This window comes from Siniperca chuatsi, linkage group LG9, assembly GCF_020085105.1.
Source record: "Siniperca chuatsi isolate FFG_IHB_CAS linkage group LG9, ASM2008510v1, whole genome shotgun sequence".
Taxonomy (NCBI): Eukaryota; Metazoa; Chordata; class Actinopteri; order Centrarchiformes; family Sinipercidae; genus Siniperca; species Siniperca chuatsi.
In genome coordinates, this window is record NC_058050.1 from 20,851,270 (window position 1) to 20,869,707 (window position 18,438).

The following is an 18,438-nucleotide window of genomic DNA, read 5'->3' on the forward strand; positions in this document are numbered from 1 at the left end:
AGCCTGTCACTTGTGTACAGTGCATGAGCTACAAACTAATGTCTGTGTATGTCTAATGTTGGCTTGTTAGATGTGTCTTGCTTGTTATGGGATCAATACGCCAGCTGCATTAATCCACCATGTGCACTCTACCAGAAACAGAGATGTTTTATGCTTGTCTGTGTGATAAATAGAGGTGTGGAGCATCATCTGATTCTGATTCTAATTTTGAAAAATGTTGTTTTGTATTCCAAATAGACCATCACCTCAGGCAAACTTTAAGAAGAGACTCTGAGGCAATGGAGGTGGACAATCCGTCCTTGGGCTCTGAGCGGGGAGAATAAAAATCCATATGGATAACAGCAGTCTATAAGGAAAATATATAAATATTGTTTGTTGTACATATTGGCACAATTATCCATCTGCAGTGCTTTAAAATATTTCTTGCATATTATGACCTTTTGAAATGCCTGCAGAGCCATCTAAAGAGGCGTCTATGAGGAAATAGAAGGACAGTACATCTTATGCAGGACAAATTGCTCAACCCTACTGGACATTGGCACACTTAATGCCATGCTCTTTCCAACTTGGGCCCCGCTGGACAAAGCCAAAGGTTGACTCCACAGGCCGACTAATTTGATGCTTCATATTGTGTGCTGAAGTGGAGGCTATTGACCACTGCCTCCATAGCCCATTGGACATGGAGGGCAGTTCAAAGGGATGGTCTATTCAGCACTCATCTATCCCTGCCTTTCATTTCAAAAAGGTGCACGATACATGCAAGCTTATGTAACATCAAATATACCAACATGAAAGAGACTGCTTTTTCCGCACATTGTAGTGAGGGGGAAAATAAAGTGCTTTTGAAGTTTTGCATCTTTGTGGAAAAAAATGAAACATTGATATTCAGATTTCCAGTCTGTTCTGAAAATAATAGGATAGAGACAAGATTTTTGTTATGAGGTGATATTGTCCTTTCCTGCCCAGAGTTGCCCTCTTTCAATCATGGGCTTTATGGGAACACTGATAGCTACAGATTGGAGCCATAATAAATCATAGAAACTAATGAAAAGCTGTAGAAATGAGAAGGATTCTGACTCTGGGCCAAACACACTGGGTCAATAACAGGGTGGCTGGCAAAAGAGACACAGGTGGAGAAATACAGAGGAAATGGGTAAGAGAAATTAAATTATGCAGTTAAATTGTCCCTTTTCCCTGCAAATACACTTGCTTTTAGTGAATTTAAAAATGTATATCTGAAGGTTCTAAATGGACAGCAATTTGATACCACTGGGACTTCTTCCTTGAGCTGTTTACTTGGATTTGTCAGTGCATGTGTGTGTCCCTTCATGTGTGGGTTTATGCATGTCTGAGTTTGTGCACTTGGACTACCCTGAACTGCCTGGAAAACGGTCCCCTCATTACATTCATTTTTAACTGTAATTTAAAAGCAATTACGATAAGGCTTGGGTTCAGAAAAGGCGTAAACATGGTACATTTGTTTGACGGGCAAGGGCAAGGGCGAGCTGATAAATCATCATCAGCATCAATCTTCAACTACTACTAAATGCCTCTCCTGTGGATGCACAGGCCAACTGAACTGAATATCAGAATCTAAAGAGAGAAAAGGCAAAAATTGTAATTGTGTGTGTCCTGTAAGAAATGTGAGCCAGTGTTTATATATACACACAAATGAAAACAAGAAGATTTCTTTGTGAACATCTACACTTCTGTGTGCATGTGAAATTCATTCACATATGGTCTTTATTGGTGTGTTTCACTATGAGCTACTCACCCCTCAGGTGTGAAATCTTTCTCTTTGCAGATCTCCATGAGTTTTGGGGTAAGCCTGTAGGCCTTGAGGGACAGGGAGCCTTGGGCCGTCTTAATAGGGTCTAGAATGACAAGATAGAGAAAGAGATGAGAGTTGAAAGAAAATGATGTAGAACTTCCCTTAAGATCATATTCTTTGAATTTAGGGAAAAAACATTCCTGGCCCACACTTTGTTGTACAAATTCTACAAAATTAAAAATCAGATTTCTTCTTTAGGTTACGCTTTCTAAAAAATTTAAGAACAGTGGCTTCCTGGGTTTCCCACGCAATCAGTACTATGTAAAATTTTACAGTCATCTGCTGACATGCAAGTCCTTATTCAATATTTTTATACATTGCTCCAGTAATACACAATCACACCTTCATACCATGGTCCTGTACTGCTGGCCTCTGAGCGTCTACTGAAGAAGTCAAGAGTTAAGAGCCATGCTCAAGGACACCTTAAGGATGACTGAATGAGTTGAGAATGAGTTGAGAAAGTTAGTCGTTCAGGTTCTGCTTCCCACATTTTCCTAGTCAACAAAGTTCTCCTTACAAGTTTCCATTTCTACCCTGTGGGCAACTGCTTCCAACTGCCTTCCAAGTCAAAGGCTTCTTGTATGTTAAAAGAAAAACTACGTAGAGTGAATATAATCCTACAGTCAAAGGTAATTTTTCGCATTCAACACCATGCTTAGACAATGATTTGACAAAGTAAAATTGTATATTCAGAACCAGAGCAGAGTGAACATTTAACTTACTTATGATTCCTGTAGCATCTTAGCACAAGAATTCATATCATTCATTGATATAGTGCTCTAACAACCACCTTTCCTAAGATTTAACCACAACTGTCCTCAGTGAAAACAAGTTAAAAAAAAAAAGAAAAAAAAGAAGAAAAAAAAAGGTACTAGCTGGAGTGAAGCTACCATAGAAATCAAATCAGGGAAGATACAGTACCTCCAATCAGATCTCTTGATTGATTTTGTCACTTAAATTGTATCTTTGTCCATCCATTTTAGGGATGGAAAACATTAATGTCTGTATGAGCCTACAAATTATTTAAGCAGTAAGGAAGGGAGTGAAGAAGCTACTGCTGTCCGTTGCAAAATTACATTTGCACAGCAGGCTTTCTATCATAAAATCAATTCCACAAACTGAAGAGTCAAGTTAAAGTACATTTAAAAAGATAGAAAAGGTAGAAGTATCTAGACCGACTCTGAGGAATGGCCCTGTCGTCCAGTTCTATTCCCCTTCCTGTTTTCCTGTTTATGCTATTGCTGCAGAGAGAGAGAGAAAGTGGTAATACTGGGTCAGACTGGACAGGCTGACAGCCACCAAACTAGAGTCTACCAGAAATTTTAGTGTGACTTATTCCTTTCCCAACAGCCAACTGTGACAAGCCATTTGCCTACAGCATAGCCAATCCCAAACAAGATACAGCCAAGCTCAATTCATGCTGGCCAATCTCCACTGAGACTGGATGGTGACATGCACACTTGATTAAGACAATTCCAAAGGAAACTTGGTAAAAAGTCATTATTTCATTAGACCCTCAGTGGCACCTAAATGTCCTCTTCTTTCAAACCACCTCCAGTATATAACACAGGCTTTTTTGTTGAAATTTCAAGTCTCCTAGCCCAAGACAAGTTAATGCTGATGACTTCATCAGGGTAATTTTTTAAAATTTCATAAAGCTCCCTCCAGAGCTGCAGAAGACACTATACAAGTGTTTCATATGCTGAACAGCACCCCTAGTGACAAGTAAACTGAACTTCATTTGTAAAATTGGTAGAGTGTCCCTTTAAATCTTGTATACAATAACAACATTTAAGAATGGCACAATAGCCCTTACAAGCTTCCTGCTGATGATGCTCTATGCCTGACCAGTTGTACTATATATCCCTGACTTGACTGTTCACCTCAGGTAAAAGAAAACTGTTGTCATGGCAAACATATTTAACCAATTGGTTTAACAACCTACTCTAATTCTAAGCTGTCATTGGATGGAAGCTATTAACTCGCCAGTCGGCCACCTGATTGATTCATCCATCGGCATAAAACGACCGGCGAGCTAATGACGAGGAGAACAACAAAGAAATCAATTTTCTTTCCGTTTGACTTTAAACAGAGATAACGTCAATTCCTTTGAGATGCTTTGATCCATTAAGTGCTGCATTATTGACTGACATTAACAGGAGATCTCGTTTAGAATGAGAAAGGGCTGACTGACTGCATGCCTGAATGGCCAGTTGGCTGGCAGGACTAGATCAGAGGGGTTCATATGTCAGGTTAAAATTCATCTTTTCCTATTATGGATTTATACAATCTGAGAACATGACAACCCTTAAATGCTTTTGGAGAGAAGGACAGTGCCGCGGGGAGTTCCTTTTCTTTGAAATTCAAAGCTGTTTTCATAATTTTTTTAAATGACAATTCCAGTTGCCGTGTCTCTCTTGACTTGGAGGGAGTGTATAAACACTGAGCGGTTTTAATGAAAGATTGTGATTTCAGGTCAGTGAGCTTGTAAGACTCTGTGTCAACCTGGCTATACTTTTTGGTTCATAAACCTGAAGGAGGTAAACTTAGCACATTATTAAGTGTGCAATACGGGCAGAAAATACTATCTTGATACTAACTGGCATTTTGAAAATGTCTATATTTGATTATGTGTCTTCACTTTGTAAAAGTCTGCGATGTGTAAGTCACATTTCAGCACCATGAACATACATAAAAACCAGTTGTACTCTCATAGAAACAAGCCTCAAATGAAATATTACTTAAATGAGCACCTATCCATGTAATGTACTAAAACACTGCCTCTGAACTCAATGACCACTTGGACTGGTTATGTAGTAATGAGTTATAATTTATTTAGACACAGAGGAGTTAAATGCACACTGTTTTATAGTGACAGGTTTTAATTTGCTGTCATTTAGGATTTAATATTGCTGTCATTTAAAAGAAAGCTTACACCATCTGGGATGGCATTTGTGGTGCAGCAATTATGGGCGACTCTCAAAAGTTTTTTTTACTGTGAAGCAGGTGCACATGATGTGCGTAAGTGTCATGTTAGTGGCTACCAGATACCTTGTTAATCCTATCTGTTTTCCCCTGTTTTCTGCTTGTCACTGTCTCCTCTGCTGTTGGCCTTTCAAGGGCTGCAGACAGACGTGTGCTTCCTCCATGAGATATGGCGTCACAAGCCGCTTCTTTTCACCTGCCATTGATGATTTACTGGGAGGGCATAACCATTGGTCTTAGCGGTGTTAGATGGGAACTTGTGCCTAACTACCTCTGCACCACCAATGCACACCGTTACCTTCTTGTTTGACAGCAGTTTGCACTGTACAAATCTAAATTTGTACAATGTAACATAACATTGCATATTGCAGATCTGCACAAAAAGAAAATCTTATTCTTCAAGTTCTTAAATCTATTTGAAATGTACTTGATTGCCACTGTAGATACTTGCAAGATTTATCTTGAAACAACCATTGTTTTTTTAAACATTTGTTCTAACCTCAACTAATCTTTTCCTACATCTGTCACGCTGATTTATTTCTGAGACTCTTTAGATGTCAACCACAGTAGAATATTATAAGACTTCTCAATGGCAGTTTCTTTTCTTAGATTCTTAGATACCTATTGATTAAAGAGACTAAATTTGACTTGTCATTGTTTAATCATGGCTGAACTTGAACCATAAATAAAGCACTCAAGCAGTGGTGCCACTTTTAATGCAGAGGAAGTAAAACTAATTCTGACCTGGTATATTGAATCTGAGCATGATTTTGGGATTTTAGAGTGGGCCCCCCCACCCCAGAAGATGCAGTATTATTTTGTGCAGCCATCTTAACCGGTGCCAGCCTACTCTCCTGGAACCACTTTTCACTTGCATGAACCTCTGTCCTTAGTGGTCGTCTGTGAATGGCTGAAAGGTTGTGTGACAATGCTCTCTGCATTCTTGTTCTTTTGTCAACTTTGTCAATACAACATTCCCTTGTAGTGATGGCAATAGATAAGAAGTGCCAATATAGAGAGGAATAGCCCATCTGACCTGTACTGACCGATGGTTGAACCTGTCTTAGCTATTCAAACACACTCAATGAGCATGGGTTTAAATTTTAGGTGACCACTTATCCAAAGGGGGAGAAACCATCTTAACTACTTCAATCATTTATCTTCGTAACATGGCTGGGTGTAACATTACAAACAAAAGTAGGCACTCTTTTTACTTCCAATTATTTCTAATGTATTTGATCATGACTTAAACCAAGTTCTATGCTTTAATGCTTCAACATGGCCACATTTTTCACAAGACTTTGAAACCACATAAAGATTAGTTAATAATAGATTGTATTTTCAACCTGGTGCTAGCCTGTCTGGACAAATTAAATTTTTTTAACCTGATGAGAAAGGCCCCATCTATGGACATTTTGGAGGAGCTGCCTTGAGTCCCCCACGATTGAATACACAGTTTTTAATTGATTTGGGTATGATATCATGGACAATGGTATGAGTGAAAAGAAATCCATCAACGTAGACATTCCAGTCCCAGTCTTCTGTGTGGGTCTGCTTACCATAGATGAGTACAACTGACTCTTCGATGGCATGCTGGTAGCTGAACTGGGAGTCGAGCAGCGCTCGGCTGACAAAGGAGCCATAGTAGGTGGACTGGTACCAGCCCACATGCAGATGGTCAATGTTGACGTGACGCAGAGAACGCATCATCTCCATCTGGTACTGGACTAGAGGCAGAGAGAGAGGTAGGAATGGAGAGAGAGGGAAAGGAGAGAGAAAAATTAAATTCAGAATGAACTTCATTGAAATCAGCATGGGGATTTTTTTTGGATCTGTGAATAGCTGGTCTCCATCTGGAACTGGACATGGTGTACAAACAGAGTGAGGGCGAAAGAAGATGAAATGAGAAACAGCGGGGAAAAAACGAGCAACAAGAATGTGAAGGAAAAACGCACTAAAACAGAGAAAAACAAATGGTTCATCTTCTGTTATCAAGTGGCTGTGAAGGAGATTTCTAAAACAAACATCAACCAGAATCACCAGCCACCATTTCATTCCTTATGTTAGTAAATATATCCTGGTAGAGAGAAAAGATAGATACACAGACAGGCTTCATCTACTGGAGAGAAGGCTAGATACATTACAAGGAAAGCCATTTCATTACGCCAAACACATCCTAAGGACGCACAGCCAGAAATACAAACAACCTGCCTCCCCGGCTGTAAGTAACAACCAAAGCAAGAGAGCAAAACAGCATCTCCATGCAGGCTAGCTGGAGGAGGTTGATAAATCAGGGTGTTATTGGGCAGCTGTGGCCCTCTAGACCCCAGTCTGTAGAGCACATCCTTCTCCTGTTGGGGTTGTTAACAAAAACAAACTGGAGAGGTGGAAAAGAAGGATGGTGAAAAGCAGATGAAAAGAAAGAGAGCAAAAGAAGATAGAGGGGGGGGACAGTGGAAAGAGAGTCAGACGGTGTTAAAGAGGGGAGAAGAAAAAGAAATAAGGGGGAACAGAGAAGGAAAAGAGGAGGAGGGTGGAAAGGAGAACAGAAACAAAAAGTAAAGGGAGTGAGTGAAGAAAAATGTAATGTCACTTTAATACAAAGGTGACGTTACTCTTTTGGCTTCTTTCTAGTGGCATGAGTTCACCCCTTGGTGGTGATGTTATGTAAAGCAGGGAGTGACATCAGTCAAAATATATTAACATTTCAGTTGATCACTTCTAGGCAATTGACCTTTCAGAGTTCATGTAGCACTCACAAAGAGTAAAATAAGAAAAGTCAAGCACAAAATACTTTCTGGTATTTTTCCATTAAATTAGCCAGTCTTTAACCAAACTCCCACAAACACACGCACACACTAATCGCTCAGTCATTCATTCCAATGCCTCTGCTGTACTCCCCACACAAAATAAATGGCCCACAATTCCACATTCAACCCCTGCAGGAGTGCGGCATGGGGAGAAGGGCAGCGCTGAGGTGCCTCTTCCTCCTGACAATAGTTAAACTGAATTTTTTAACATCTGGATTGGCGCACAGCACTGGATGGGGACAGACAGGCACTGGATGGGGACAGACAGGCACAGAGGCCCTATTCACAGCCTGTTCTGCAGGGATGGACTGCATGTACCAATCTAGCCTTTTAATCTAGCCTTTTATTTAGTGATTGACATGGTCAGTGAGACAAAAGCAAGCAGAGTAGATGGACGGGAGAATACAGGGGGGGGAGATGGGAAGCAAGGAGAGGAATTGAGAAAGATAGAGTACATGATGGGGAAGACAGAGATTGCAGACCATGTTCTGTGACAAGCCACAGGAGGAGGAGACGTCGGATGGTGCCTGGCACTGTGTGTGTGCAGCTGTGATTGTTAAGCGCAGTAGCAAACCCACTGGAGAAATGTGTGTATACTAATTTCATAGAGAAAAATTAGCTGGTGGGGGGTAACAGGTGGGAGAAGATTCAAGTGTCTGCTTTGTAATTCTGAGTCAACAGTGAAGAATGAGAAGTAGATGAGAATTAAAACCTGGAGTGGGTGAGACAAGTAACAGAGGCAAAAGAAGCAAAAGAAGCAAAAGAGAGGACATGAGAATGGGAGAGTGTGTTTGTGACAGACTGGGAGTTAGTCTGTTGGAGAGTGGCTCTGCCTAGGGGCAGGCTAGCAGCAAGCTCCAACAGGCTGTTTACACCTAGCATTAACATGCGTCTTGGGTGATCCGATCATAAATGGACAGCTCCAAGTACGCCAGTGTCTCCATATGCGTCTCGAGGGACCACTTGTGATCATATATCACTTCCCCGCTCTATAGGCAAATAAACACGTACAACATTTCTGTTCGCAGAGACCAAATGCATTGTAGTTTTTAACCTGAATTTGATTTATTTACTGTTTATTAGACAACACTGGAAAAACGATAAACACCACTGGAGCGGAGCGTTTCTGGGGGCCTGGCCTCATTGATTACAGTACAAAAACACAACATTATTCACTGATTTTGGTGAAACTGGATCATATTTTATGGAAAAAATATTTTCTGGTTTTCCCTCTGATGTCCTCCAGCTGCTCTGCTTCAACTCTCTGTAATTTACGGAGTTCCCTGATGGACAGATAGCTTTACTTGTTGTTAAAGTAACAGCGTGTATTTTATGTGTACTCCATCCACAAGAATCCATTTTGCCTGTTGTTGTGGCCTCATCTTATTGCTTCACACTTTACTTCCACTTACGTAGAGGACGTCAGTTGAGTAGGCGGTCTTCAATGTGGCCCAGGACACATTTGCTTACACACTGCTAAAAGAATCTGGCCATATGCGACCCAGACCACCTCCGAATGTGGTCTGAGTGATCGGATCTCAATGCGTCCTGGGTGCATTCACGCATGTACTTAAAGCTGTCCACTTATGATCGGATCACCCAGGACGCATGGTAATGCCCGGTGGAAACAAGGCCCAAGACACACAGAGCTCAATGGACAGCGAAGGCAGCCCATCACCTAACTACTGTTTCCGTCTCTGCACTTCTATGCCAATCAGTATTTGTACTTTCAAGCGCTACTGATGCGTACACCTGCCCCAACACCCCATCATTAGAAGGGAAATTGTGCACAAAGTGATCTGTCTCTGAAGCGAAAGCTGAAGGCTGGAGGATTGACAACAGAGGCAGGAAAACCAATTAGCTATCTCTCCTCTCTTATCCAATCGCCAACTCCCTTCCAAGTTCTTAACAATCTTAATGTGTGGACAATAATCTTTATATGCAGTTTCAAATCAGTTTGTTTTATAAAATGATGACTTTTACTTCACTTTTGAACTAATCACTTATTACTTACAAAATAGATTAGATCTGTGTGGGGGTTTTGCCTGAATAGAAACGCATCCATGCATCTCCCTTTTACTCTGCTAATCTAGTAGATAAAATGACTTTGTTAATACTGCTAACTCACGTTTTAATAAGCAACAATGATACTTAATCTTTCGTAATTATATTGTATATATTTTAGTCTTTAATTTTAATTTATGTATTTACCAATCAATTTATAAATTATGCATGGGATTTCTGGTGTTTTACTTACATGCACTTTGCCATTTGAGCACAAATTTCAGGTCAATGCTGTTAAAATATTGTACTGTAAATATGAAGCAACATATGATGTTGCTCCTCATAGTTGAGCTCTGAAATGATGCTATTCTGAAATATCTAAAATGTGGTTTACAACATGCTGGGAAGCGTAGCTGACTACTTACTCATCAATAACAAGAGTACGTTAGCTAATAATTACCTAAATAGTGAAGTGGGAGTGAGGTACCTTAGAGTATAGACAAGATACTGATGTGGTTTAACATCATATCAAAAGATGCATGCAACAACTGAGCATGTGTTAGTGTGATTAAATCAACCACTAAATAAGTGACAGTTTGCCCTGCCAACTGACCCACCCCTTTACAAACTGGGTTTTAACCTGAGTATCAGTTTACACTAGTGACAATATGCATGACTTGCAATCACTTGCCTTGATTTTCTATTGTTGACCTTTCTTTCATCTGATGTTAAAGTTTCAGATTCACAATGGACGTCAATGTTTTTTTATAATTTAAAAATAATTGAATAAAATGAAAAGCTGTGTCCAGATCTACTCAATGTCCTTGAGAGGTCTTTACAACTAGGTTCATTCAAACTGTTTGTGTAGAATTCAAAGACTGAACTGTGAAAAGGCATGGATCTAGGGTAGGTTATGAAATAAATTCTGAAGTGCTGAGAATCTCAAAAGCGCAGAGTAGGTTCCAAAGATATTCAAAGAACTTGGGACTACACAGTGTTTTCCCTGAGCTGGTAGGTCAACTGAGCAGCCGAGCTACCAAGTGCCCACGGAGCAGACACACACAGATAGAGATTCTTGGCAGAAATGAAAGATCATTCTGCAGGGACAGCAACATAAACATAAATCACAAATCATTTTCTAGTTTGTTAGGGAAACAGATAATGGATAATGGTTAGGCTAGTGCTAACCATTTGGCTTTATAAATAACTATTTGGATAACTTTATTTCCAACTGCATTTTTTGGGGAAGATTTATGCTCTACTTAAAATAGGTCCCTTAGCATGAAGCTAAGGCAAACAATGCATTGGCTTCTTATTAATATTGTAAACTTTTGCTAATGTTCATGTTAATCGTTGAATTTTCTTTGGATTTTTCATATTTCCTTAATTCTAAAAATATATATATATTTAAAAAGCTAATACTTGCTGCAAAGTGATGCTGATGAAAAATTGCAGTGCAAATATCTATTGTAATGGATTATCACTTTAATTTTTTAATTGTCAAGAAATCTTTGTACATTGAATTAAATACTGTAGTGACTTTGGCTGACACCAGAGGAATGCCTAGAAGGTATGGGAGCTGTCTTTAAAGTATAAAGACCACAGAAAATGTAAAACATGTAAAAAAAAAAAAAAAACAACAAAAAACACAAACATTATATAGTCCTTTAGCTAATTAGCATTAAAGTCTACAACAACAGACAAATACACTTACAAACAAACTACTACACACTTCACCCTGGTCAGAAAGCAATAGACAGAAGACACATGCAGACAACCAACTGACATGAAGCCTGATAGCTAAACTGAGATTCAGGCGGCTGAGTGAGACTACAGGCCAGCAGCAGGCCAGCCAGCTCATCCACCACAGATCTAATACAGAGCACAGAGCCTTGTAAATGCCATAGGGCCATCTCACTATCTTATTTGTTCATAAACCAAGGACAACTGCTGCGAAACGAAATAGCAAAACAAACTGTGTGACCATCTGACGTAGGTGGGTGTGTGTGTACACTCCACAATATAGTGAAGTAGTAAAGCCTCTGGAGATGTGGAGAATTCTCACAATGTGTGGTATAAACAAGACTAGGTCAAAAGCTAGTACATGACTGGTCTTGTATGGTCAATGTGCTCCTTAGGACGAATTTGAGGACTGTCCACGCCTTGCTGTAAAGCTTTGTTTATGCTCGAAGCAGTGTCGTCAGCGCGAGGGTGTGTGCGCCAAAAGTGAAGTAAAGAATTAATTTTTACTATTATGTCTTAAGGATTATAAAAAGCCAGCTGATTTGTTTATATGCTTCAAAAACAGGAGGATCTTAAAATCTACATTTAAGTAAATAACATTTTGCCAGCAGAATCAAATTGTTTACAGAATATTGAACCTCTGTTTCATTAGAATACATTTGTTGTTCCAAATACTTGACTTGTTTCTTTACAGGGATTGTATAATAGCGATAAAGTATGTCAACGAATAGATATGGGTTCTCAATTAATTTCAATTCTTCCTCTGCACTGAAGAGCTGTATAGAAGAGCGTGCAGTTGTGCTGGTAACACTCGACTTTTTGTTTCCTCAGCAAATGTTCTATTGTTTTAATAGTGGTATAAATATATTATTATTATTAATCCATTAATCATTAAATCTACAAAATGTCTGAAATAATGAATGCTCTTCAGAAATTAAACTTCTCTAAAACTCAAAGCAAAAAACCCTACATATTGACACATAACCATCAAATGTTTGCTATTTTTACATCAATCAATTTTTAGAATTATTCATTGCTTTTGTTGATCAATGAATTGACTGACTTATTGTCAAAAATAAACTATAAGCGATAAGATAATGAAGACCAACAACAAAGTAACACTTCAAGAATCAAAGATTCATATGTGACAAAGAGAGAGAAGAAAAGCTTTTGTTCTTTCTGTACTTTATGGTAATATGAAAAAAAGAGGGCATGTGATGGAAAGGTAGCGGTCTGTGTTCTGGTTAAGAGTAATTTCAATAGGGGTACATTAATGAATAATGTTTTCCAACAACCACTGAGTCGGTGTTAAAAGCATTAACCCTCTACTTTAAAAGGAGCCACTCTGACCAACAATAGAAGAATCCAGTTGTTGGTAGAGCAGCTCACAGATGTGCAACCAAATGAAAGCAGTGCACCAAATATTTCTTGGATTGGTGGTCTTAGAAAAAAGAAAATGTAAAGACATACTAGAAAATATTTTTTAGTACAACACAAGACAACACACACACACACACACACACACACACACACACAAGCACTAGCCAAAGCTAACATCCACTAATGTCAATGGATGTTGATCTGCAAATCAGAGTTGGGGGTAAAGTACCAGTACATAGCAGATATCTGTGCATTTCCTTCCCTATCTTAAACTATGTTTGTAGCCACCATGGGTCACAGACCTGTGAGCAGGGTGCTCAAATGATAAAATTACAACAATACCATTGATATCTAGATTGTGTCTAGGTCCAGAGTGAGACTCAACCTAGTAATGTACATCCTAGCATAACAAGTTAGTGTAGAAGCCCTATGTGTTCTCTGTTTAAAACATAAAAAACCTGGACTTCTTGCTCCCCGTTGTTGCATTACCAAGACAGCTGGTAATATTCTGTGGACATTCATGGCAGCATTAGCCAGAGAATAGCCAATTTAACAATATCATCAAGGCGCGAAGGTGGGAGCATGCGTCACCGTTTGCTATTCCTCGCTCATTTCTGCTGCCCTGCCGCCTCTCCTATCAATCTATCTGGGTCCCGAGGCCAGACAGGGAATGACTCTGCCCATTCCCTTAGCGCTGCTTGATTTTGTGTGTGTGTGTGTGTGTGTGTGTGTGTGTGTGTGTGTGTGTGTGTGTGTGTGTGTGTGTGAGTGTGAGAGAGAGAGAGGGGAAAGGGGATGGTGTGCGTGTGTGAGACAGACAAAATGAATGTGTATTTAAAAGAGTATGTGTGAAACCATGAGATCAGTATGGGAAAGAGAAAATGGAGAAGGAAACAGGACGTGATTCTGAGTGAAAGTGCAAAATGAGGCGAGCAAGAATGTGTTTGTGAGCAGGTGTGTGCTTAAATGTGTGGAAAGCGCAATAGAAAGACAAAGTGTGACAAGACAAGGCTTTAGACAAGATGTCTAAAGCCTAAGGATGCCATGTACTGCATGCTGTACATCTAAAGCAAGTGTGTGTGTGTGTGTGTGTGTGTGTGTGTGGAGTGGAGATATTTATCAGCTGGGAGCTAAACTCCTCACCTTGGGCATTAATGTTAAGAGTCAAAATCAACACGGCACTACCAGTGTGTGTGTGTGTGTGTGTGTGTGTGTCTCTGCAATGAACCAGACAGATAGTCCATACTCTAATACTCAATGACACAAGAGGTGAACTGCATCAGACCTTGCATGCTGCTGCAGGCCACAACATCTCAGCACGGACAGCAAGATGCATGCGAGTGTGTATGTGTCTCAGAATGTGAGGAAGCACGTATCTGTGTGTCACAACACATTCTAATCACCACCTTGACAGGCTGACGGGGCCTTGCCTGGAAAGTCTGCTGTGGTTTTACACACACACACACACACACACACACACACACACACACACACACAAGCCAAAGCTAACATCCACTAATGTCAAGTTAAGCAGAAGAATAATATAATAAAATGATGTCTGAAACTTGGTGAGCTATATTTCCTTTACCCTCAATTTCCCTCCGCTACTTCCACAGTTTGGTAAATAGAAAATTTGAATAGTTTAAAATGGGGTTAGATGGGCCACTCAAAAATAACCAGATGAAATTTTGTTGAAAATGTTCCCTCTCAGTCGCAATAAGGGTAGAATGATGAGCTTTAGATGGACCATTGATCAGGGACAGTTTAAGAGAAATGGTGAGGAAAAACCTCTTCAAAGCTTGGTTTTAGAACAAAAATATACAACTGCAATTGAACTGCACGCTAAAGAGTAGTAGTCTGCATGGTAAAAGTCAAGAGGTGGGTTTGCTTTCTTACCCTGTACATATAAAATACATTTTTACTTTGTGTTGACCCATCAATATCCTCTAACTCAACACTGAAAAACAAAAAACAGCCATTTGGGATGATTGATAGAACTGCTAGTTTTGCTGGCTGTTCTAAATGCCTAATTCCTCATATTTTGCCAGTGGAGCTCAGTGGTGACAGCAAAGCACGCTCATCTTGGCATTTCATAAATACTTCAGAGCCAAGAAAAAAACAAAACAAAACAAAGGTTTAGGCGCATTACAATTTAAAGACATCTTATTCAACCAGTGTTTGGCTGAGTGGAGAAGGGTGTAGTTCCACGGCTTTTCCATTTTTTCTATTTTATCCTCAGGACTCAGCACACCAACCCTAAGTGAATGAGTCCACAATCTTGACCCATTCATTCAACACAGCTGACAACCTACTTTTACTCTGAAATCTATTCTGACATTCATTTATTCTCGACACAAACTCCAAGATGTTTTGTAAAAACATAAAATGGCTCTTACAATCTCTGTGTTTACACATTTATTTTGGATCCTCAGTTTTCTTTAAAGGCCTCTGTGACAATCCTGTTAAGCATTCTATAAATACACCTGGCGTTAAATGTATTCCATATACAACTACAAACACTATATCTGCAATTCTCTAATATGGAGAACAAAGTGAATCTCGATGTTTGAAGGCCTTGAGACTAGCTGCCTGTTCTGTCTTGTTTTTCCCACTCCCACATTCCTGTTCACCCATCCTTTTCTAACCTTGCTACTCATCTGGATTCCCAAAAGAAAGAACGGAGAATACCTGATATTAATACACTTTTCTCCTTCTTTGAGTCTATTCATCACATTACAACTCACTGGTGAACTGTAGAGTCCTAAACTCCTAAAGACCCAGTGTTTCATTGATGGCCTGTGCATTTTTGGGTCAATATAATTCATTTTTGAGGGGAAATATAATTCATTTCTGAGGGGAAAGCTCTGTCCTTGCGGACTGAAATATAATCAAGCTAGAAAGTGAAAACAATGTCTCCACAATGAGTAGAAAGAGAAAAAAGGACACAAAGTTATTCTCAAGGACACTTGCACAGCAATGACTTTACCCTGCACCCTTGAGGTGAGACGTTTAAAAAAAGTGTACAGCTGAGACATTCTCAAAATGCACAATATTGCCCGTATCAATTCCCAACCCAATCCACACTGCCGAAGTGCAACAGATTCAACATGATAAAAGCCACTGACAAAAGTGTCTGAAAATCTTGTTTCCGCCACGAACAGCCACTGAAGACGAACCCTTCAACAAGTTGCCAGGTTCCATCTAAGTCTCATTCATTAGGCTGTGCATCTTTTGTCCCACTGGTACTATACAATATGCCAATTAGGCCTTGAGCTAACAGACATTGCCCTTGAGCGAGCTCATAAGTGCTACCTACATAAGCCTTGCATTGATTTCTTTCTTGTATTTGTTCTCAATCTCTCCCTCTTACTCTCTCTCAAAAAAGAAAAACTATTTTTGCTTCCAGCCAGCAAGACAGACACACATACACACAGATGAATGCATGCACATATACATATACAGTAGGTTGTAAGAAAGGGCTGACTTAGCAGCTGTCCTTAACCTCAACCTAAAACATTTACAGCTCAGTTGTATAAAAAATATTTTGACAACATCCACTTTGAATAATATTCAACGCTATTAATTACATCCGTTTAAAATCAATACAAATACACACATTTGAACCATGACGGGTGATATTGAAGAGGTACTTAAGTTCACCTGACCAAAAAAAACCAAAAACAAAATGTCGGGAAGCTGTGGTGTAGATACAATATCTGCATGACAACACAGCCACAAGATTAAATAGGACTACCACTCAAAATCATTATGGCACACATGAGGAGAAGTGAAGGGAGAAGACGCAGAGGAAGAAAGGAGAAAGTGTGAAAAATACAAGAAGGGGAAGGAAGGCGACCGCCTGTCTTTATCTGTGAATGCAATTTGCAAAGTGGAGCACACAGTGTGTTTGTGTGTGTGAAAGAGAGATGCCATGAGGGAAAGCTGACCTATGTCATGACTATTGATCGCCAAGGTTTATGTGGAGAGGAGAAAATGAGGAGTCATGACCTTGCCTATAGGTCCCTGTAGTATGAAAAGACACCTGACAAAAATATTTTCATATCAATGAATAGCAATAATTATCAAATGATTCTGATAATATAATTTTAGTAGATAAAAACTAAATGTTGAGCTTGAAAGAAGCAAAGGTTTATCTAAGGTTTACTTTCAAAATATGACACAGAGTTTCTTTCTAAACCATATTTCATTTTCAAATCATCATTTCCAGCACACTGACTCCATTTTAAGCAAAGTTTAATGGAACTGTCAACCAGGACAGGTGGAACCTGACAGGCCTATCAACATTTCTCAACAGCATGGTAATATGTAGGTTTTCATTTAAGGATTCTCCACTATATATATGAATATTCAAACAATTGATTAATCAAAAATAATTATAATTTCTGTAGCTAATTATTAACCTGCTCAGTGAGCTCATTGCTGACCTCATCTCACTTCCACTAATTTAGTAAAACTCTACTGTGCCTTACAGTACACGTGTTCCTACAGACATGCTGCATCTTGGATAATACTGTCAAAGACATTAAGTTTAAGCACATTCTTTCCTTCTCTAAAGAGAAAAGAGCACAAACACACAAGGTCAGCTGTTCCTGATGTGAGAGAGCAGATAGCTTGTCCTTCTGTCGTGGCATTTTGCTCGTCCACGTGTTCATCTGTAGGAAGGAGGGAACAGTGATAAATGTGCAAGTTGTTGGAAGTAAATGGTGGTATCGAGTTGTGGTCTGGTCCAGGGTGTCAGGAGAGGTACGAGGCTAATTTTCAGCGGCAAGGCTATAATGGAATGTGTGTTCCTATTTGTGAGTGTGTCTGTGTGTTTGTGCGAGTACAGCCACTGTGGTCCATGTTCCACCTGGCACAGTGGATTAGGTGCAATTAATCTTAGTTAAGCAAGCCCTGTAGAGAGTATGCCTGCATTACACACGCATGCACATATAGACACGTACGCTAGGCCACAAATAGGCATACAAAAACACTCAGTGGTGCACTGATGCACGGGAAAGTGTGAGAGCATAGTGAAGCAGCTGCTTTGTGTGCATGACACACTGATGAGTTCACCATATGCACATTTGACAGAGCCGCTTGTCACAGGGCTTTGTTTTTATAGTGGGGAATGGGGAGATGATGTTGAAGGGGAAATGGTGTGTGCGTGTTTGTTTGCTCACGTGCAGATATCCTGGTTTATCTTTTTGAATTGGAGAAAAATTATTGTATTTGATCTCCTTGTCAATGTCCATTTAACGGCATGTATGCTAGCAAGAGGTAGGAAGTGCAGAGTGCGCATGTATAGTACTATAGGAGGGTACTATACTTCTGCAGTCCCTTTTAAACGTATAAGTCATCATGTGTAAAGGCCCTCAAAAGACTATGTATGCCAGTTTTACATGTCATAAATGCCGCCCATAACATTCTAATTAGAAATTGGTGCAGATGGGACATGCATGAAAGACTACAAAGGGAATTTAAAAATCTACCTATGTGCTTCATCAAATACCTTTGCAAAACAACTCTTAAAAACTTTTGAGGCAGATCCCGAACTTGAACATATTTTTAAAAGAATGACCTTGTTTTTTAACCATCAATTATCCCTTGTCTCCCTGCTGGCTACAACAGGTACAGCAACTGCACTCAATGCATGTATACACAGGTGTAGGTCCTTTAGCCTCT

At 39.6% G+C, this 18,438-nt stretch overlaps 1 protein-coding gene across 1 annotated transcript in view; it reads right to left on the reverse strand.

Annotated features, from left to right (window-relative positions):
- LOC122881640 (eukaryotic translation initiation factor 3 subunit H) overlaps positions 1 to 18,438 on the reverse strand; it is a 56,525-nt gene that overhangs the window by 16,033 nt on the left and 22,054 nt on the right. Inside the window, exons 3-4 of the mRNA XM_044208090.1 lie at positions 6,376 to 6,543; positions 1,775 to 1,874 (exon numbers count right to left, since the gene is read on the reverse strand). Of these exons, the coding sequence (XP_044064025.1) occupies positions 1,775 to 1,874; positions 6,376 to 6,543 (268 nt within the window). The remainder of the gene's footprint in view (positions 1 to 1,774; positions 1,875 to 6,375; positions 6,544 to 18,438) is intronic.